General features: G+C 39.1%; 1 protein-coding gene across 7 annotated transcripts in view; it reads left to right on the top strand.

The window, feature by feature from the left end:
* The window catches only part of FAM13B (family with sequence similarity 13 member B), a 111,624-nt gene that overhangs the window by 85,958 nt on the left and 3,899 nt on the right, over positions 1-21,767 (top strand). For 6 of the 7 annotated variants that reach the window (XM_058441231.1, XM_032157981.2, XM_058441233.1 and 3 more), the window contains 10 exons: positions 3,132-3,196; positions 5,386-5,434; positions 5,837-5,984; positions 9,075-9,140; positions 11,166-11,376; positions 12,083-12,212; positions 12,839-12,920; positions 16,360-16,589; positions 19,212-19,295; positions 19,526-19,621. In XM_058441231.1, coding sequence (XP_058297214.1) covers positions 3,132-3,196; positions 5,386-5,434; positions 5,837-5,984; positions 9,075-9,140; positions 11,166-11,376; positions 12,083-12,212; positions 12,839-12,920; positions 16,360-16,589; positions 19,212-19,295; positions 19,526-19,621 — 1,161 coding nt within the window. The remainder of the gene's footprint in view (positions 1-3,131; positions 3,197-5,385; positions 5,435-5,836; positions 5,985-9,074; positions 9,141-11,165; positions 11,377-12,082; positions 12,213-12,838; positions 12,921-16,359; positions 16,590-19,211; positions 19,296-19,525; positions 19,622-21,767) is intronic. The other variant, XM_032157983.2, reaches the window with a different exon arrangement.

Genomic DNA, 21,767 nt, shown 5'->3' with positions numbered 1-21,767 from the left:
GAAGATATGTAGCCTATTTAATAGAAGTAACTAGCATGCTTGAGCCAAAGGTAAGTGAGAGAAATGGGAAGATGCAGAACTAAGCAATGTGAATGCACCAATTATGGACCCCTAAGGAAGGGACGGAGACCAGAGGAATTACCGGAAATGCCTGTCAGGTTTTAATTAACTCTTGGCAGTAATCTCCGATAGCTCCTAAGATATTGCTAATATGACTGCTGTATCTGCTGCTCCTCCTGCTGCTGCCACCGCCACCGCCACCGCCACAGCTCTCTAACTTACCTGAATTGAGACCAGAGCACCTTAGCTTTCCTTTGCAGACCTTAATGTTTGTGGAAGGGCACATGGGAGGAAGTGGGTAGAAGATATGGGTTATTTTGCCTGCTGATATTTTATTTCATTTATTTTATTTATATATTTTATATTTTTTTGAAACAGAGTCTCGCTCTGTCGCCCAGGCTGGAGTGCAGTGGCATAGTCTTCACTCACTGCAATCTCCTCCTCTCCACTGGGTTCAAGCGATTCTGGTGCCTCAGCCTCCTGAGTAGGTGGGATTACAGACTCACACTACTGCACCTGGCTGATTTTTGTATTTTTAATAGACGGGATTTCACCATGTTGGCCAGGCTGGTCTTGAACTCCTGACCTCAAGTGATCCACCCGCCTTGGCCTCCCAAAGTGTTGGGATTGCAAGTGTGAGCCTCTGTGCCTGGCCAATATAGATGGTTTTTCTTATAAGCTATTTCTTTTGATTCTATGGTAACTCTAAGGTAGTCAAGCAAATTATTGTTATTCTCATATTTGTGATGAGAAAGGCAGAGCTAGGGCTTGAATTTGGTTCTCTTGAGTGAGATACCAAGGTTCTGTTTGTTTGTGATGGGAGTCTCGCACTGTCACCCAGACTGGAGTGCAGTGGTGCAATCTTGGCTCACTGCAGCCTCTGCTTCCTGGGTTTAAGCAATTCTCCTGTCGCAGTCTCCCGAGTAGCTGGGACTACAGGTGTGTGCTACCACGCCCGGCTATTTTTGTATTTTTAGTGGAGATGGGGTTTCGCCATGTTGGCCAGGCTGGTCTCGAACTCCTGATCTCAAGTGATTTGCTCGCCTCAGCCTCCCAAAGTGCTGGGATTACAGGTGTGAGCCACTGTGCCTGGCCCCAAGGTTCATTTTAAATATTGGATCTGGCTGTGCGCAGTGGCTCATGCCTGTAATCCCAGGACTGTGGGAGGCTGAAGACAGATGGATCACTTGAGGTCAGGAGTTCAAGACCAGCCTGGCCAACATGCTGAAACCCATCTCTACTAAAATTACAAAAAAATCACCCTATTCAACATGCTGAAACCCCATCTCTGCTAAAAATACAAAACAATTAGCCAGGTGTACTGGCACCACACCTGTAGTCCCAGCTACTCAGGAGGCTGAGGCAAGAGAATCGCTTGAACCCGGGAGATGGAGTTTGCAGTGAGCCTGCATGAGCCTCACTCTGGCCTGGATGACAGAGTGAGACTGTCTCAAAAAAATTTTTTAAGTAAATAAATAAAAATTAAATATTTGGTCTGGGTAATGATTATTTCATGTGCCCAGAAACCTTCAGAATGTAAAGCTATCTTCTAGAGCAGAGATCCCCAACATTTTTGGAACCAGGGACTGGTTTTGTGGACGACAATTTTTCCATGGAGGGTGGATGGGGGGTTGGGGTTTTGGGATGAAACTGTTGTACCTCACATCATCAAAGCATTAGTTAGATTTTCATAAGGAACACACAACCTAGATCCCTTGTTTGCACAGCTCACAATAGGGTTCATGCCTCTATGAGAATCTAATGCCACCACTGATATGACTGGAGGTGGAGCTCAAGCCATAGTGCTCACTCCCCACTCCCCTGGCTGCTCACCTCCTGCTGTGTGGCCTGGTTCCTAACAGGCCACCGATGGGTACCGGTCCAGGAGTTGGGGACACCTCTTATTGATCATAAAAGTTACTGAAGTCTGATTTCTGTATCAGTGGTTCCCACACTTTGGGTCTTAGGGACTCATTTATGCTCTTAAAAATATTGAAGATCCCAAAGAGCTTTTGTTTACGTAGGTATATCTATCAGGATTTACCATCTTAGTAATTAAAACTGAGAAATTTAAAAAACATTAATTTACTTTAACATAAACTCATTTATGGTAACATAAGTAAGGTTGCTCTTTTCCACAATAGACAACTGTTTTCATAAAATTTTTTAAGTTTGAGGAGTGACATTGTTTTACATAGCTAGAAATATTGTTGATACCTGTTTGACTTACAGAAGACAGCTGGATTCTCGTATATGCTTCTGCATTTAGTCTGTTGCTGTTACATTGTTTTGTTGAAGTGTATGAGACAGCCTCACAGATGTGTAGTTTGAAAAGGGACTAGTATTTTAACAGCTTTTTTGCAGATTCTTATGGACCTTCTTTCATGCTAAACAAAACTGGACAAGTGGTACTTTCTAAAGAAGAATCGAAGAGTCTAGGAAGTATCGAACCTTTTGTTGATTTGAAAGGTGATCGTCAAAAACACCAAAACGTTCATGTATTTTGTAGGAATTCTCTGGGTATTTGTATTAGACTTGGTAGGTTTTTAGTTTGGGGGAATAGGGATGAGATGGTGTCACTAAGCTCGTTGGAAAATGGGGAGAGTTTTCTCGTGTGGGGACTTTCTTTGTGGAAAATAGTTATTACTTCAAATATACAAAGGAACCTGGTGGACTCCTCTATGACTCCTATCTTACCTACAAGAAGTCACCAAACTTGTGTCTTTGTGGCTGAGGAGAAATAAACAGCAGTTGGCAAGCAGGATCAGAAGACCATCATTTTGGAGGAGAGAGAATTCTAAGGAAGAAGCGTGGTGGTGGTGATACACATTACCTAATAGAGTAGAGAGAAATGCAGAGTACCTGCTATACTTCATACGACCCAGGTTTTGAGGGAAGATAAATTACTGTCTATAAAAAGAGATGCTAAGTACTACAGACTATTATAAACGATAGCTAATTAGGGGTGTTTGACTAATCTGTATTGTAATATCCTAATTTAGGTTGGCAACTTCTTCTCATATCTGAGTGTTGGAAGCTCCATTAATGCATGGTGGTGTTCTTTTTGTCAGTCTGTAGGTATATTGTTAGAGCCATGCAGTGACCATGGTGATAGTGAAGATGGCTGTCTTGAGAGGTAAGCATTTTTTCTTGTTGCTAATTAATCATTTTGAGAATTGGAGCTCTTCACAGATTTTTGAGGTGATTTTTTTAGATGAATATCCATTATAAATATATAGTTTAGATAATCTTAAACAGCCTTCTTGTTATAATGGTAGGCATAAAGGATATTAAATACCCATAAATATTTGGATTTGTACAGGTTCAGACAGTAGTTATAACTTGGAAAACATTCAGAGGGAAAAACAGCGTTTTTGGGGACATTTAAATCTTTCAGTTGATTGTGGAACAATTGTGAATTTACTGATATTTTGAGTATACCTGTCAGTGAGTTAATTCATGGTCTTGTAACTGTATAACTAACTGAGAGATACTGTATTTGATTCAACAAATATGTATAGGATGTTTTTCTTCCTGTTTGAATTTATCCTTGGTGTGTCTCAGTACACTCTTCCGCAGCTGGTGCTTTTTTAACCTCTTTGGCTGACTGTAATGGTAGAGAAATACTGGAGGCAATGAGTATTTCCACTAAGGTAGAGTCTCAGTAGCCTCTTTGAGTGGAAGCTTTCTAGAATGTTTTAAGTCACAGAGTAAGATTTGGGTTCTTGTTACCCTTTGCATCAGTCTTCAGGATGCTGCCAAAAAGTGTAACTTTCTTAGGAAGGTGATTTGAGATTCTGAAAACACTTCAGTAATGAAGTTGCAGGCTAGATTGTAAATATTGAGGGATCCCAGACAGTATACTAATTTGCTAACAGCCTGTTGGCCAGGACATATTTGTATTCTATTGTTTCTTTTAATTATAAGTAGGAAGCCTGTTCTTTAAGGGTAAGCAAATTCTTTGGAGCCACGTCTCTGGAGCCTTCCCATACTCTGAAGGTCCACAGATTTCCTGCTTATAGCAGTTCCTTGTCCTTCCTTTCAGGAGGCAGGAATCATCCTCTTCCAGCACAGGGAGTATTGGAGCTATGGGCTGAAGATATAAGATTAACAGCATTAACAGGCACCCCCAGAATGATGACATCTGGATTTGGTAGAACAATAAGGACCCATTTAGTGAGGACTCTTCTGTTGTTGTTGTTGTTGTTGTTGTTGTTGTTGTTATTGTTTTTGGAAAAAGCTCTTTCCTCTTCAACTTCAACTGTGTATAAGTTAGCAAACTGGTTTTTAGATGCAAAGAGTACCTTGGTTAGGTGGATTACATTTTGTATGTTTAACATTCATGCTTCTCAAATGTAAGTGATTAGGTCTTTTAGGCTGCTAAGGTAGTATTTACTCATCCTACCATTTGCTCCTACTCTAAGCAAAGGAATGTCTTTAAGCTTGTCAGAGCATTTAGTTCATTTCTTATTCTCGGCAAGAATAAGGTAATTATCTATATGAGAAGATGACTTGCCATATTTAGATCAAGGCATGTCTCCTGAGTGCATACTCTGTTATGGCCAGTTAGAAGTGACATCTCGATGTGTCATTGTAAATTGCCACAGTGTCTTTGGGGAAAAGAACTTTCCCCCAGTAGGAATGTTGATAATCTACTGTATAATAGCAGGTGCTCTCTTACTGGTAAAATAGGTACAGATCACTTATGACAGCTTGCTATAACACTTGTTCTAAATAAGGGTTAGTTCTTCTGGGGAAATAAAAGGTGGACTGAAATTTTTTAAAATTTCCTTTTAGTATGTTACTGTTATATTTTGAGGAGGGAAAGGTTTAGAAGTAGTAACCTTCTTTGATTGGAAGTAGTATCCTTGTGATAGAATACAGTCAAGTTTAAAGTAAAAGACATGGTGATACCTTTTTAAAAAGTTTTCTTTGAAAGTCTCAAGAATGGAGAGAATAGAGCTGTTTATTTGGTTAAAACATTCATAAAATCTTTATTATACATTCATTCTTTTGGGTTTCTACTTACTGTGGATTTTAGTTTTCATTTTACAAAGGTTTTTCTTTTTTGCTGTGGTTTGTGGGGTGGATTAGGGATTGTTACTTGATTTTTCTAAACCTGAAGTGATTCTGTGGATCTTTTCAGTATTGTGTGATTTTTCAGTTATAGGGCTCCAAAGAATGGGCATATTTCCAGTTGGCATTTTCTCCTCGCACATTGTAAATGCTAACTGTGTTGTGGAGTAGAGGAATCTAGGTAAGAAATATATAATGATAGTATCCTTTTTATTCTTAATATACTAACAACTTTACTTGTATTTTTAGGGAAGAATATTTGTTATTTGACAGTGATAAATTGTCGCACTTGATTCTGGTAAGAACTATTTTTTTGTCTTAGTCTTTAAAAACTTGCCTAGGTTTAAACTGTTATGTCTGGTCTTTAATGTGGCTTAGCTAGGCTTAAAGATTTAAATATAAATACTCTTATCAAATATTTTATAGTTAAACAGCAACTTAATTTGCCCCTTTTGGTTACAAGAGACTTGGTTATGAAAACACTTTCCTGAATTTGGGATCCAAACTTGTCTTCCAATAAGACATATTCTAAAACTGCATGTTTATATTTGAAAATAGTTTGCACAGTGGGAGTAGGACAGTTGGCTGTATAGGCACAGTAAACTAATGAAGACTACACTTGGATATGTGCTGGATGTTTTTAAGCTGGGTGTGAAAAGCTTCCGTAGTTGTGAAATGTATTCTTTATTTTAAAATACAGGATTCTAGTAGCAAGATATGTGATTTGAATGCCAACACTGAATCAGAAGTACCAGGAGGTCAGAGTGTTGGTGTTCAAGGGGAAGCAGCATGTGTCAATATTCCACATTTAGATCTGAAGAATGTTTCTGATGGTGATAAATGGGAAGGTAATTTTACCCACACACATTATTTTCCTGATAATGTTATTTGTAACTGAAATTACCCTAAGCAATGATAAGACTACAGCCCTTTTCTGGATAACCTTATTCATCATGATCTTCTGTTCTCCCTTTCATATAAGATGAACAAGTGGGTGTTTTTAGTGAAACACACTGAGATTTTGGGGCAACATCTCATATGAACTAGAAGTTCTTGTCTGATCCATCAACAGCTTTGAAAATGGATGTTAGAACTGATTTTTTTAAAAAGTCACCCAGCATACGTTTTTGTTAATATTTAAATCAGGTGCTATCTCCTAGTCTTTGAAAGCCCAGTATGTTAAGGCTTAGGGATCTCACCAGTTTAAACAGAGCGCATATAATTACCTTGTCCTTAGAATCATCGGTAGTACTTTTTTGAAAAATGACCTTCAAGGGCACTTCTAAACAAATATTGTACCATATTCCTGTATTTCTGTCTTAGGTTATGAAGGTATGGTGCAGGGGACTCTAAAAATTTGCACAAAGGAGAGAAGTTAAAATTTAACAAGCAAACAACATGGGTATATGCATTTCTCAAAACTCAGCAAATACATAGATTTTTGTGTTTCTTTGTATATAAAGTTCTCTTTTTACTTCAAGAGAATAAAAAACTGTAAACAAATGCTGAGCTTCAGTGGAGGATTTGCATGCTGGAGTGTTTATGGGGAAATTTACTGATACCTGCAATTTACTCTGAAATCCGTGAAAAAAATAAGATGGTTAATGGGATGGATAAATGTTATAAAGCAAGTATAGTAGAATGTTAATGGTAGATTGTGATTGGTATATGGATATTCAGTGTAAAGTTCTTTCAATTTTGCTATGTATTTGTAAACTTTCAAATGTTGAGTGAGGGTGGGAAACAAGCAATAAATTTGGATCTAGGAGTTTTTCTGGATTATACACTTTGGTAAAGAGACAATGAGATAACTCAATTTCAAGCAGAGATACATATTCATTCACTTGGATGAAAATCCTTGGGTTGTCTCACCTTTGGCAAGTATCTGTTGACATACACTGGCAATAACAGGAATTCTAATGCCAGTGCCATGGACTCCTTTTGGCACTGAAGTGTACTCACCTGATCGCAAATGAGGTGCGTGTGGGTCTTGTTTTTTTTTTTTTTTTTTTTTAAGGTTTGGGCATTTTTTTTTTTAAGAGCCCCAACCAAGTCATTGTCTGTGCCAATTTTTATTGCCGTCTCCTCCCCATCCTCGTTTTTATATAGTTCTAGATGTTTGGCATGCCCAGTGGCATATTATCTGTTTTAACTTAGACTAAATTAGGAAGTTGTCTTTCATTTGCTTTGTTCTGGGTTATTCAGGACATCTGGAATTTATGAAGATGCTTCCCAGCGTTGGGGGATATGTTAGCATACTGGTGGCAGTTGAAGATTAAATGTTCTTTTTTGTTATTTATTGTGGCTGAAATAAAAGGAATGGTGGTCGACAGAGCATCCCTTGGAGCATTGCTAGGAAATGAGTCTTCAAAAGAAGCAGCTGGGATTCTGATAAAGCACTTTTGTTTCTTCCTATTAGAAGATGCAGATAAATAGTTCTTTATGATCTTTGGCCTGGGAGTCCTGATTAAATTTTAAACATAGAAGAACAATTGTTTTTCATTGTCTGAAGAGAATAGACCTTCTCTGTCTAGCGTCAGCATTCTTGAGTCTCCCTGAAAAAGAACCTGATACTGGACTGTCTTTTTTTTCCATGTCAGAATCCAGCACCTATACCTTGGTATAGATAAAGGAGGTAACCTGTAGGCTGCTGATGCCTGATTTTCAGTGCCTGAGCTGCCCTGATTCAACAGCCTAAACAAGTCTATGTAGGTCCCCTACTTGTTCTTCCAGAAATAGGGGTCCGTGACTTTCAGAAAGCCAACGGTTACAGATACCTGAGTGAACTTCCCAGCCATGAACTGTGCATGTGCTTTGTAGGGTGGCTGTTTGTAGACCATGTTGTTTCTTCTAACTTTGTCACTAATGCGAACATTGATTGATTTTCCACAATTAGGAGTTAGGATATTCTTCTATTTTTTCTTTTTTTTTTTTTTTTTTTTGAGACGGAGTTTTGCTCTTGTTGCCCTGGCTGGAGTGCAGTGGGGCGATCTCAGCTCACCGCAACCTCCGCCTCCCAGGTTCAAGCAATTCTCCTGCCTCAGCCTCCTGAGTAGCTGGGATTACAGACATGTGCCACCACCCCCGGCTAATTTTGTATTTTAGTGGAGACGGAGTTTCTCTGTGTTGGTCAGGCTGGTCTCAAACTCCCGGCCTCAGGTGATCCGCCCGTCTTGGCCTCCCAAAGTGCTGGGATTACAGGCATGAGCCACCGTGCCTGGCCAGGAGTTAGGATATTCTAAATGAAAAAGTCCTATTTATTTAAGAGACCAACTTACTTTAGACCCTGGATACCTTGGAATCAGACATGCTTTGTTTGATGTGACTCTTTGCAGAGAAGTGGGATGACTCCAAATAGAGCCCTATGTCACTATTCCTAAGTATATAGTTTTTGTCTTGTTTTTTCCTCAAAGGATAAGAAAAATAGCAGAATGCAGTAGTAGTTAGCAAGCAGGTAGCACATGACTGTCACCAGTATGAATTTGTAGCAGCTGTTCGCAAAGTTTTGACTTTTAATGGAAATGGATACCATCTTCAGATTCTCTCCTGCTAACTCTGGAATGAAATGCAGTAGGATTTTTTCAAAGAGCAAACTAAGGGAGATTTTTTTCTTTAAAATCATTTATACTGAAAAGCTTCAAACAGTATCTGCTTAAGAATTTCCATTTCTTCAGTTTTATGTTTGAGTTTTAATAAAATAGCACTACTTTGAGTTTTTTCACCCCTTTTTTGCCTTGCTTGCTGAAATGGAAATGTTGTTTGTGTTTGTTAAAATCTAGTTAGTAGTGATTTCTTTTAATAAAGTTTTTGAACAGAATGCCTAACTGGTTTTAGGGAAATGTTTTTGGTATCTTTGGCTTTGTGTTATGTGTATGGTTTGTTCTGACTGTGCTGTGTGTTCACTTTAGTATTTTTTGCCATTTTTTCCATTTTATTAGCGTCATGCCCTATCACTTTTCCCCTCATTGATTTCAAAACAATGCATCTGCAGAGAGATGGGGAGGGTAAGTATGGTTCACCATAGTTTAGTTTTTTTGCCTTTTTATGGTTCACTTTGTTTGTCTTTTTATTAAGCCCTTCTCCTGCTGTCCCCATATCTTAGGAAAACTGTTCTGGGTTCAAAGACCCCAGAAAAAATTGCTGTTACTTTTGTCTTTTCTTAAAATAGGATATTTCTCATAAAATGTTTACTACCAGTTACTTAATTTGCTGGGACACAGGTACAAGGGTTGCTTTGAAAATCACTTTATGGTTGGGTTTATTGTGGGATTGCACGCTTTGTACCCAATTTTTAATTCTCAGATTGATCTGGGCTTCAAAAACAAACTAAATTATGTTCTTATTATTTTGAAAGGAAAGGTAATGCTTTAAATTGCTAATGCATAAAGTTAAACTAAATTACTAAAGCAGCGATCTTAGCTATTGTCTGAAGAAAAAGAAAACATCGCTCTTGAATTTTGACACTTTCAAGCCCTCTTTGCATTCATTTTCGCTATTGCTAATAGCCAATAGCATCAAAATTTTTAAGTGTAGTTACTTAAAAAGCTGCCGGGCGTGGTGGCTCACGCTTGTAATCCTAGCACTTTGGGAGGCTGAGGCAGGCGGATCACTTGAGGTCAGGAGTTCGTAACCAGCCTGCCCAACATGGTGAAACCCCATCTCAACTAAAAATACAAATATTAGCCAAACTGGTAGCAGGCGCCTGTAACACCAGCTCCTTGGGAGGCTGAGGCAGGAGAATTGCTTGGACCCAGGAGGCAGAGGTTGCAGTGAGTCAAGATCGTGCCACTGCACTCCAGTCTGGGTAACAGAGCGAGACTCCATCTCTAAAAAAATAAAAAAAATAAAAAAGCTAATGTGTAGATGGGAATTTTTTCTTTCTCTCCTGTGCTTAATTTTGTATTTGGGATATATTTGTGGATTGTATGTATGATCTGTATGTGTTCTATATGTAATCAAACATATTTGCAAAGACATCAGATGTATTAACATAGCTTTCATTTGAGGGCATACAGGATAACTGCAGTAAAGTAAATGTGCTTAAGAAGGCCTAGTGCTGTTAAGTTTTGTCTTAGTAACACTGTTGGGTGTTATTAAAATATATATTATGCATAGGAATCCTGTAACAGAAGATAACCATCACAGTTTAATGTTAGAGGCCAGGTGCTGTCAGGTGAGTTAGGTCCTCCTTTGGGAATATTAGAATTCTTCTAAAGTCAGAGAACTCCATTTGGTGAGTGTTCCGTGTAATATGGGGAACAGCTCCCACTTTTTCTTAATATAGCTATTTGACAGTGAGGGACAGGTCATATACCTGGCATCATTTGGCTTTTAAGTTAAATTTCTAAGAAAGAACTGTTCAGTTCTTGCTGTTTCTAGTTTTCCCCTACTTGAAAACTAACATTTGTAAATAAAACATCTTTAGAAATGTTCAGAATTATATTAAATAACATCTTTAGAATTAAATTGAGTTTTAAAGAGCTTGACAATGTCCTTTCTTGCTTTGCCACTGGGTTCAGAAATTTAAATTTATATGGAAATAGAACTCTGGGCTGGGCACAGTGGCTCATGCCTGTAATCCCTGCACACTGGGAGGCTGAGTTGAGAGGATCACTTGAGCTTAGCAGTTCAAGACCTCATCTCTACCAACAACAAAAAAAAGAAAATTAGTCGGGCGTATTGGCAAGTGCCTGTAGTCCCAGCTACTCAGGAGGCTGAGGTGGGAGGATTGCTTGAGCCTAGAAGGTCGAGGCTGCAGTGAGCCACCATCATGACAATGAATTCCAGAGCCTGGGCAGCAGAGCGAGACCTTACCTCAAAAAAAAAAAAAAAAAATAGAACTCTGGGCTAAAAATTAAAGCTTGAATAATTTTAAACTATAGTAGGCTTTAATGTGTGTGTGCATATGTGTGTATGTATATATGAACCACTACATAATGATATAAGGAACACATAGCTGATATTTTGTGACTTTTTTCCCACGTGGAATCAGGAGACCCATGGTACTATTCTTTGTGTTTGTTTTATAGAGCCATTTCCTGCTTTTAAGTCTTGGCAGGAGGACTCTGAGTCTGGAGAAGCTCAGCTGTCTCCACAAGCTGGAAGAATGAATCATCACCCCTTGGAAGAGGACTGTCCTCCAGTGTTATCACACCGCAGTTTAGATTTTGGGCAAAGCCAGCGTTTCCTACATGATCCAGAAAAGTTGGATTCCTCATCTAAAGCACTGTCTTTTACTAGGTATATGATTTTTATGTACTTACAAGAGGCAATTCCTATTATGTACCCAAGTCTTTTGAGAGATTTAGTCTTCCAGCCTGAGCTTCAATAGTGAAACTCCATCTCAAAAAAAAAAAAAAAAAAGAGAGAGAGAGAGATTGAGTCTTCTAGACATAGAATTCAGAGCTTTCTCCCTGATTTTACAGAGCACATTTTTGTAAGTTTTTTTTTTTTTTTTGACCCTGCTGAGTTCAATGAGGTGTAGCGTTTGAAGTTTGCTCTCAAATAGACATTTTCTCATGGTGTATTATTCATTTATTTATGTATTCATCGCTGAAATACAGAGCTCTGTAAAGGAAGTAGCAAGTGGTGCTGAGCAGTTCCTAATCTTTTTTTATCAAAGCTTTAAATGGATCTGAATGTCAAAAACTTTGTTATGCAGTTTGAACAGTTATAAGAGCTCTGAGCTGCTAGGCATCTTTGTTTCTTTGCTGCCTTTGTCCAAACCAGTTTTAAATGATTCCAGCTGTTTTCATCACCACTTGTATTAGCTAAATTTGTGGTCTGTAACATTATAGTGTTTCTTTATACTACCTGTCCTTTAGTGTTAGGGACTTATTTTTACCTTTAAGATTTACTTATTGCCAATAGTGTCATGTCAGGGCAATAAGAGATACAGTGTTGGTAGTTGAAAATATAACAGTGTTGGCCTTTTGTTTTAATTCAGAATTCGAAGATCATCCTTTAGTTCAAAAGATGAAAAGAGAGAGGACAGAACACCTTATCAGCTGGTCAAGAAACTTCAGAAGAAAATCAGACAATTTGAGGAACAGTTTGAAAGGGAAAGAAATAGCAAGGTAGGTTTGTAGCATTCCCCAGAGTGAGCTTAATCTAATATTAGAACTGAGAGGAGAGTTTTTCAAGAGCATTAGTTTAGATCTGTGTGAGAAAGGTAACAAATCTGAGATACCCAGAGGAACAGTGATCATGTAGATCTGAGATTATATAACTCCTTGGTCTCCTGACTTCCGGGCCAGTATTTTTGCCATCTGCACCGTGGCATCTTTATATTTTCATTGGCAAAGCAGCTTTTAGAATTTTTAAAGCAAATACTTTACATTGACAAATCATGTTACTGCTATTTCTGCTGTATCAAAAACCACAAGTACCAAGTGAGGAGGAGAGGGAGTTTGTGAGGGATGGAGTGGAGGAGGGGAAAGAGAGTTTTAATAGTTAGAACATGTGAAGTGGAAAGAGTCCTGTACTTGGAGTCAGAAGACCCATATTCAAATCTGGCTTCTGCCAGTTACTAGACCTTACCTTGGGAGAACTTGACTTAATATCCTGCCCTATCTAATTAAAATAAGATGAAATGAGAATTGAGTAGTCTTTGCTGTGGGAATTGTAAAATACTATTTGGACATAAATTAACATAGCTATTGCTTATCACAAGTGTCAATGATTCTGCTCCATAATTTTTCAGCCCTCCTACAGTGATATTGCTGCCAATCCAAAGGTATTAAAATGGATGACAGAGCTTACAAAACTGCGGAAGCAAATTAAAGGTATATTATGTGCCATTTTGTAATATATTTGCATTAAAAAAATTTTTTTATATAAATGTCTGAGAATTACAAATACAACTTTTGATAATTTTAAATCTTGGGCACTGTTTGACAAAAATAAAAGTTACCTTTTTTTGTTTTATTAGGGTCAAAATTGCATACTGTAGTACTGTGTTATAGTACAGTACTGTAATTCTGTATTGTATTTTAAATGTCTTGTGTTTTTATTAGTAATATCTTTTTGAAAGATACCTGAGATTGTATATTCATAAGTGAACTGATGTTATAAAGTTTATCTGAAATATATTTCAAATATTAAGCAGCTTTGAGTTTTGTTGGATATTAAGATTTTTTGGTAGGTATTTTCATCTAAGACTAAGAATGTCTACACAGTGACTCGTTTATACCACAAAGACTAAATTGTAACTCTTGAATGATAAACTAGGCATTGCATTTCTGGGTGTCAAACCAGTATAGTAATTGTTGAAGTATATTTACTTTGTGGATGTTTAGTGAGTATGTGTTTTAATAATTATTACTTTAAAAATTATGTAAAATAGGGGTTTATTATCTGGAGCATCACTTTGGTTTATTCATTTAAATTTACTCAATAAAGTTTTTATTTTTGTTTTTATTTCTAATTTTTTTGAGACAGAGTCTCACTCTGTTGCCCAGGCTGGAGTTCAGTGATGCCATCTCAGCTCACTGCAACCTCTGCCTCCTGGGTTCAAGTGATTCTTGTGCCTTAGCCTCCCGAGTAGCTGGGGTTACAGGTGCATGCCACCAAGCCCGGCTAATTTCTGTAATTTTAGTAGGGATGGGGTTTTGCCATGTTGCCCAGGCTGGTGTCAAACTCTTCGGCTCAAGTGATCTACCTGCCTCAGCCTCCCAAAGTGCTGTGATTATAGGTGTGAGCCACCACACCTGGCCTATAAGAATAAAAAAATATATATTTTTTATTTTTTTGAGACAGAATCTTGCTCTGTCACCGAGGCTGAAGTGTGGTGGCATGGTCATGGCTCACTGCAGCCTTGAACTGGTGGGCTCAAGTGATCCTTCCACCTCAGCCTCAAGAGTAGCTAGGACTACAGACATGCACTGCCACACCCAGGTAATTTTTTAAAATTTTGTATACAGTTGGGGTCTTGCTTTGTGCCTGGATTGGTCTCAAACTTCTGGCCTTAAGCAATTCTCCCACCTCGGTCTTGCAAAGTGTTGGGATTACAAGCATGAGCCACCGCGCCCAGCCCGGTAAAGTGTTTAGTATTTCTGAGGTACTAAATACTTTGTAGACAACTAGGGATATAGCAGTGAACAAGACAGACATAGTCCCTGCTGTCATGGAGTTTATATTCTTGTGGTTAAGATAATGTTTGCCTCTGTCTCTTTTTTTTTTTTTTTTTTTTTTGAGACAGGGTTTTACTCTGTTGCCTGGGAGTGCAGTGGCACGATCTTAGCTCATTGCAGCTTCCACCTCCCGGGCTGAAGTGATCCTCCCACCTCAGCCTCCCGAGTAGTTGGGATTACAGGCACATGCCACCGTGCCCAGCTAATTTTTTTGTATTCTTAGTAGAGATGGCATTGCACCATGTTGCCCAGGCTGGCCTCAAAACTCCTGGGCTCAAGCCATCTGTCTGCTTTGGCCTCCCACAGTGCTGGGATTACAGGCGTGAGCCACCACACCCGGCCAAGATAATATCTCTTAACTCTTCTTTAGAGTATCACTGAATTTTCCCCTATACTTCTGTTAAACGTTTCCTTGTTTAATGCCAATTTTCGGTCATCAGTGAAAATTATTACCTTGATTTTATTAGTAGTTGATACCATTAAATTGTCTAGCATTGGCGTCCTAATTTTCCCATTTTCTTTCACTTTTACTGCTCTGTAGTCCATCTGCTGCATGGTAGTCAGAATTATCTTTAAAAAAGTCATGTTAGCCTGGGTCCCAGCTACTCTGGAGGCTGAGGCAGGAGGACCACTTAGGCCCAGGAGGTCAAGGCTGCAGTGAGCCATGTTTGTGCCACTGTACTCCAGCCAGGGTGACAGGACAAGACCCTGTCTCAAAAAGAAAAATAAATAAAAAGTTCATATTACTGTCTTTTTCAAGCCCTTCTGTGGGCTTCCACCTAGAATAAAGTCAAAACTCCTTACTGTGGTTTTCAAGGCCTTGCACACTCTGCCCTTGGCCGATTTTATCACTTTCATCTCATCTGTTCCTCAAACTTGCCAAGCTTTAGGACCTTCACACTGGCTATTGCCTCACTGGGGACAAATGCCCTTCCACTAAATCCTTTGTGCTAGACGAGCTCCTTATTCCGTATTCTACCAGGATGATACTATTCAGAGAGGTCTTCTTTGTCAATCCTGTCCAATGTAGTTGTTCCTCCACAAATTATACTCCTTTTAGCACTGTGACTCTATCCTGTCTTATTTATAGATAGTAGCATTCTTTAAAGTTATTTTACTAATCTGAGTATTTGGTTATTGTTTTCCTTCCCTGAATATATGCTCCATGAGAACAGGAACCATGTCTGTTTTGTTTTCTTCTGTATCTCCCATGCCCATCAGAGCATTTTATTCAATAATAGGCTCTCTATGGATATAAAACTAATAGCTTGTTCTCTCTTTTTTTGTTGTTGTTTTTGTGTTTTTTTGAGACAGGGTCTGACTCTGTTGCCCAGGCTGCATTGCAGTGGTGTAATCTCAGTTTACTGCAGCCTGAGCCTCCCAGGCTCAATGTGGTTTTCCCACCCCAGCCTCCCAAGTAGCTGAGACTTACAGGCATGTGCCACAGTGCTCAGCTATTTTTTTATTTTTTTTTTTGAGACAGAATCTCACTCTCTCACCCAGGCTGGAGTGCATTGGCATGATGTTGGTTCCCTGCAACCTCCGCCTTCTGGGTTCAAGTGATTCTCCTGCCTCAGCCTCCTGAGTAGCTGGGATTACAGGTGTGTGCCACCAGGTACAGGCACATGCCACCACACCTGGCTAACTTTTGTATTTTTATTAGAGACGGGGTTTTGCCATGTGGACCGGGCTGGTCTCGAACTCCTGACCTCAAGTGATCCGCCCACCTTGGCATCCCAAAGTGCTGGGATTACAGGCGTGAGCCACCACACCCGGCCTCAGCTAATTTAAAAAATTTTTTGTAGAGATGGGGTCTCACTCTGTTGTCCAGGCTAGTCTCACACTCCTGGGCTCGAGCAGTCCTTCTGCTTCAATCTCTCAAAAGTTCTGGCATTACAGGTGTGAGCCACCACGCCCAGCTTAGAATAGCTGTCTTGCTGTTTTTTGCTTCTTAAATATTTTATTTGGCTTTGAAATATCTAAGTCTGTGTGCTGTTAATGTATACTTTCTTGTTGTGTATCTTGCTTATTCTTTGACCCGGTCAAAGCTAAAACCAATGATTATTGATCTGTCCTTATTTCTGACACGTAGATGCAAAACACAAAAATTCTGATGGAGAATTTGTACCTCAGACACGTCCACGTAGTAACACACTTCCAAAAAGCTTTGGCTCTTCTCTAGACCATGAAGACGAAGAGAATGAAGATGAACCCAAGGTCATTCAGAAGGAGAAGAAACCATCTAAAGAAGCAACCCTTGAACTTATTCTTAAAAGACTGAAAGAAAAACGTATTGAGAGGTGTCTTCCAGAAGATATCAAGGTAATCTTGAGCTATGATTTTTGCCCAGATTAGCCTTTAGAATTCCTGAAACAAAATAATTACTATAGCAGGATAGAGATGTCTAGGTAGTCTGATTTTCCTGAATCTGCTCCCCATCTTTGCAGATTCAGAAACATGCTTTACTCAGCATAACAGAAGTGCCAAATACTTCAAGAATTGAATCATAATAAAACTGAAAAAACTAGAATGCTGATGAGTTCACTTATGTTGGAGGCAGTTGGCAAGATGAGTGTATAAAGAGCACGAAACAGGTAGCTCATGCCTCTAATTCCAGCAATTTCAGAGGTCAAGGCAGGAGGATTGCCTGAGCCCAGGAGTTCGAGACCAGCCTGAGCAACAAAGTGAGACTCTGTCTCTACAAATAAAATTTAAAAATTAGCTGGATGTGGTAGTATGCACCTGTAGTTCCAGTTACTTGGAAGGCTGAGGTGGGAGGATCAGTGGAGCCCGGGAGATTAGGACTGCTGAGCTGTGCCTCCAGCCTGGATGACAGAGTGAGAAAATAAGTAAATAAATAAATAAATAAATAAAGCATGAAACAGACCTACATACGTTAGCTTGAATCCTGTCCTTGTGTCTCAATAGCTGTATGTATTGAGCTCCTAGCTTATGCCCCACATTGGCTGGTTATATTTTATGCATTATGCCATTCAGCCCCTTCAACAATCCTATAATGTATATGGACGTGATTATGTCCATTAATACTAACTTGATATGGTTGTTACAAGGATTAAATGAATTTTTTTTTGAAGAGCCATTATTCTTCCCCAGTAAAGCCTGTGCCTAGGGCAGTCCTGATCAAAGCACTTGGCAACCTTATCTTATATTGGATGAGATTTGCTTGGAGAATGGAGAGAGTAGATGGTCTCAGGTGAACTTTTATCTAGGTAATAGTCCTGATGTGGAACTCTTATCTTGACAACAGGGTATACCTCTCTCATGATCCAAATATTGGAGTCTTTCTTTCCCTTGAACAGAGCTGAATTAGTCATTCTCATCCCTTCTCCTCTTAACTTTTCTTTTGCTTAAGAAAAAAATTTCTTTTGGCCAGGTGTGGTGGCTCATGCCTGTAATCCCAGCACTTTGGGAGGCTGAGGTGGGTTGATCACCTGAGGTCAGGAGTTCGAGACCAGCCTGGCCAACATGATGAACCCCCATCTCTACTAAAAATACACAAAGAAATCAGCTGGTTGTGGTGGCACGTGCCCGTAATCCAGCTACTCCAGAGGCTGAAGCAGAAGAATTGCTTAAACCTGGGAGATGGAGGTTGTGGTGAGCCAGGATTGTGCCACTGCACTTAAGCCTGGGCAACAGAGCGAGACCTCGTCTCAAAAAAAAGAAATTTTTTTTGTAGAAAAATTTTTTTGGTAGAAATCTTGTCTCACTATGTTGCCCAGGCTGGTCTCAAACTCATGGCCTTAATTGCTGTGATTATAGGTGTGAACCATAGCACCAAGCCCTTGCTTTTAGTTTTAAGTTTTATGTTAGAATAAATATTCCCCCACCCCCCACCCCACAACTTTATGCAAATATATTATCCTTGGTTTAAGACTGATTCAAGCTTGAGGTTGAAATCACAGTATTTGACAGACTACACTCAGCTATCCTCTACTAGATGTATATAATCTAAAGTTATATTTGTTATAGCAGGATGTTATCCAGTGAATTTTTTTTAATCTTCAGTTTTACTCATGAGAGACCACGGTAGTAGTATTAATGAGTCCTGGGAATAAGTAGAGAGATTATTTGGTCTAGTGTTAAAGGGTATTCTGTGGAACACAAATTCAGGTGTTAATAGTTGATGCTATAGAACGAAGGGGACAAATTTGTTTTAATTAGTAGAGTATGCAAGACTTACCATATTTATTTGTCTATGGAGCTTGTTTGTGGACAAATGAATTTGGGAAGCATTGCTTACTCTACTAATTAGACTACTAAAAGCTGCGAGAAGAGTATTGCAGTATAAAGAATGTGCCAACTCCGATGAAGGGAAAGTAACACAGAAGTATGAGGTCACAGATGGACATTGTTGAGCTTTTTCCAGGATCTTTCCACTATATTGCTTCCAGATTTTCTTAATGGTTTAGAATAAATATTATATTATAAAACCTATGTGTGTATGCACATGTGCATGCATGCCCACTCATCTTAATGCCAATAAAATGCCAACAACATTAAATGAAATAGCAAGCAGTTATGTATGTTTACTCTGTACTGGGTAGGCAGTGTTGCAAATACTTTACGTAGAACTCATAAATAGTCCTCATTAGAGCCCTTTAAGGTAGAATGAAGTATTCCCATTTTACAGATGAGGATGTTGAATACAAAGAGGTTAGGTAATTTACCCAAGCCAGTATTCATAATCTATTCAGATAAAATGTAAAGCCATCAAAGGGGTTGGTACCTGCTTAGTATAAGAGCAAATTGTACAGGAGACTGAAAATTTTGCCTGCAAATCTGCAAGCAAAGGCCTAGGCTAGACTGTTGTTGGTCTGCCCTTTCTACCTAATTATTTACATTGTGGGAGTGAGGAGAATATTAATGGTGCCAGTGGAGTTTTTATTTTTTTATTTTGTTTTTTTTGTTGTTTTTTAATTCCAGAAAATGACCAAAGATCATTTGGTAGAAGAGAAAGCTTCTCTTCAGAAAAGTCTTCTTTACTATGAAAGTCAACATGGAAGGCCGGTAATATCTCTCTTGCTAAAAAGATTTGATTTTATGTCTTAAAAAAGAACATGAATCACTTTTGTGGCCTACATTCTTCAGGGCTGTTTTTTGAACATTATTTCCTACAATTGGGGGATTGCCTATGTATTTAATATAAAATTTGAAATTGGGGGATTAAGTCATTGTTTAATGTTCTGGACATTTTAGATTTGTGATGACCAGACAATTTCTTTTTTTTCTTGCTTCAGGTGACCAAGGAAGAAAGGCACATTGTTAAACCTCTCTATGATAGATACAGGCTTGTAAAACAAATGCTGACAAGAGCTAGCATCACTCCTGTCCTTGTAAGTAAAATAAGCAATAATTCTCTAGTTCATTTTATCAAGATGTACGCTTCCCAAAAAAAATTATTATTGTGATATATTGGAGAAATACACAGCCAAGACAGAAATAATTGTCATTGTAAGGTGAGATTACTGATTTTAAAATAGTAAACTAATAATAATAATGTCTGTTAGTATATCCCAGACACTTTTGTAAGCATTTTTATGTATGCTTATGTCATTAAATCCTGACAAGTAAAATCACAGCAGGTAGAATATGATAGCATCATTTCACAGGTGATGAAACTGAGGCTTAGGCAGTGAGTGATGTGCCTAATCTACTTTGAAGTGACAGAAGCAGAATGGGAAACTCATTCAGACTCCTTGTCTAGTTTCTTTCCATTTAAATTCATGTCGTTGAAAATGCATCAGTTTTGTGGTGGCCATGATGATGTCCTTTTATTTGCATAATGATATAAGCTGACTTGTAAAATAAGTTAATCTTTTTAATGAGAAAAAGTCACTTGAAATAATGCTTATTGTTATTTGTGTGCATTTTTAAAGAAAAATGAAAACTTTAGTATTTAAATGCATATTAAGTGCTGTCTCCAAATTAACCTTTAGATAGTATGACTGTAGATAGATTGGTCTTGGGTTCAAATAGAAAACAGCATGTAGCCCATTTTACATTATTTCCTATGAATTAATTCACTGAACCTTCTGGTTTGCTGTGGCTTTCAGGCTATTTTTATGTAGATAGCTACTTGCATGGCGGCTTCCTTTGGGTGATGACTGCCTGGTGACTTTTTTTTTTTTCCCTAACTTTTATTTTAGATTCAAGGGGTATATGTGCAGTTTTACTACCGTGGTGTATTGCTTGATGCTGAGGTTTGGGGTACAAATAATCCTGTCACCTAGGTACTGAGCATAGTGTACAACAGTTGTTTGTTTGTTTGTTTGTTTTGAGATGGAGTCTCGCTCTGTCGCCCAGGCTGGAGTGCAGTGGCGCAATCTCGGCTCACTGCAAGCTCCGCCTCCCGGGTTCACGCCATTCTCCTGCCTCAGCCTCTCCGAGTAGCTGGGACTACAGGCGCCCGCCACCACACCCGGCTAATTTTTTTTGTATTTTTAGTAGAGATGGGGTTTCACCGTGGTTTCAATCTCCTGACCTTGTGATCCGCCCGCCTCGGCCTCCCAAAGTGCTGGGATTACAAGCGTGAGCCACTGCGCCCGGCCGTCTGCAACAGTTTTTCATTCCTTGTCCCCTCAGCTCCCTTCCCCCTCTAGTAGTCCACATTGTCTGTTGTTGCCTTTTTTTATGTCCATGAGTACCTGATGTTTAGCTCCCGCTTATAGATGAGCATATTCAGTATTTGGTTTGCTGTTCATTTGTTAATTTGCTTAGGATAATGGCCTCCACCTGCATCCATGTTAGCCCAAAGGACATGATTTTGGTTTTTTTTGTTTTTGTTTTTGAGATGGAGTCTTGCTCTGTCGCCCAGGCTGGAGTGCAGTGGTGCGATCTCAGCTCACTGCAACCGCCGCCTCCCGGGTTCAAGCAATTCTCCACCTCAGCCTCCCAAGTAGCTGGGATTACAGGCACCCACCACCATGCCCAGCTAATTTTTTAGTAGAGACAGGGTTTCACCATCTTGGCCAGGCTAGTCTTGAACTCCTGACCTTGTCATCCACCCGCCTTGGCCTTCCAAAGTGCTGGGATTACAGGCATGAGCCACCGTGCCCTGCCGATTTTGTTCTTTTTTATGGCTGTATAATATTTCATGATATATATGTACCACATTTTCTTTATCCAATCCACTGTTGATGGGCACCTGATTTCATGACTTTGCTATTGTGAATAGTGCTGTGGATGACCATGTGACTGCATGTGTTGTTTTTGGTAGAATTATTTGTTTTCTTTTGGATATATATACCTAGTGATGGGATTGCTGAGTCGAATGTCAGCAGATGAATGAGTAAATAAGTTGTGGTAACCCGTACACTCAAAATACTCTTCAGCCATAAAAAACAATGAAATAATGATAGATGCCACAACGTGGGTGAACCTTGGAAACAAGCTGAATGAGAGAAACCTGACACAAAGGGGCACATATTATACGATCCCATTTGTATGAAATATTTAGAATAGGCAAGATCATAGAGACAG

This window comes from Hylobates moloch, unplaced genomic scaffold (assembly GCF_009828535.3).
Source record: "Hylobates moloch isolate HMO894 unplaced genomic scaffold, HMol_V3 SCAFFOLD_6, whole genome shotgun sequence".
Taxonomy (NCBI): domain Eukaryota; kingdom Metazoa; phylum Chordata; class Mammalia; order Primates; family Hylobatidae; genus Hylobates; species Hylobates moloch.
Note: the sequence above shows the minus strand (reverse complement) of the source record. Positions and strands in the feature narration are given on the sequence as shown.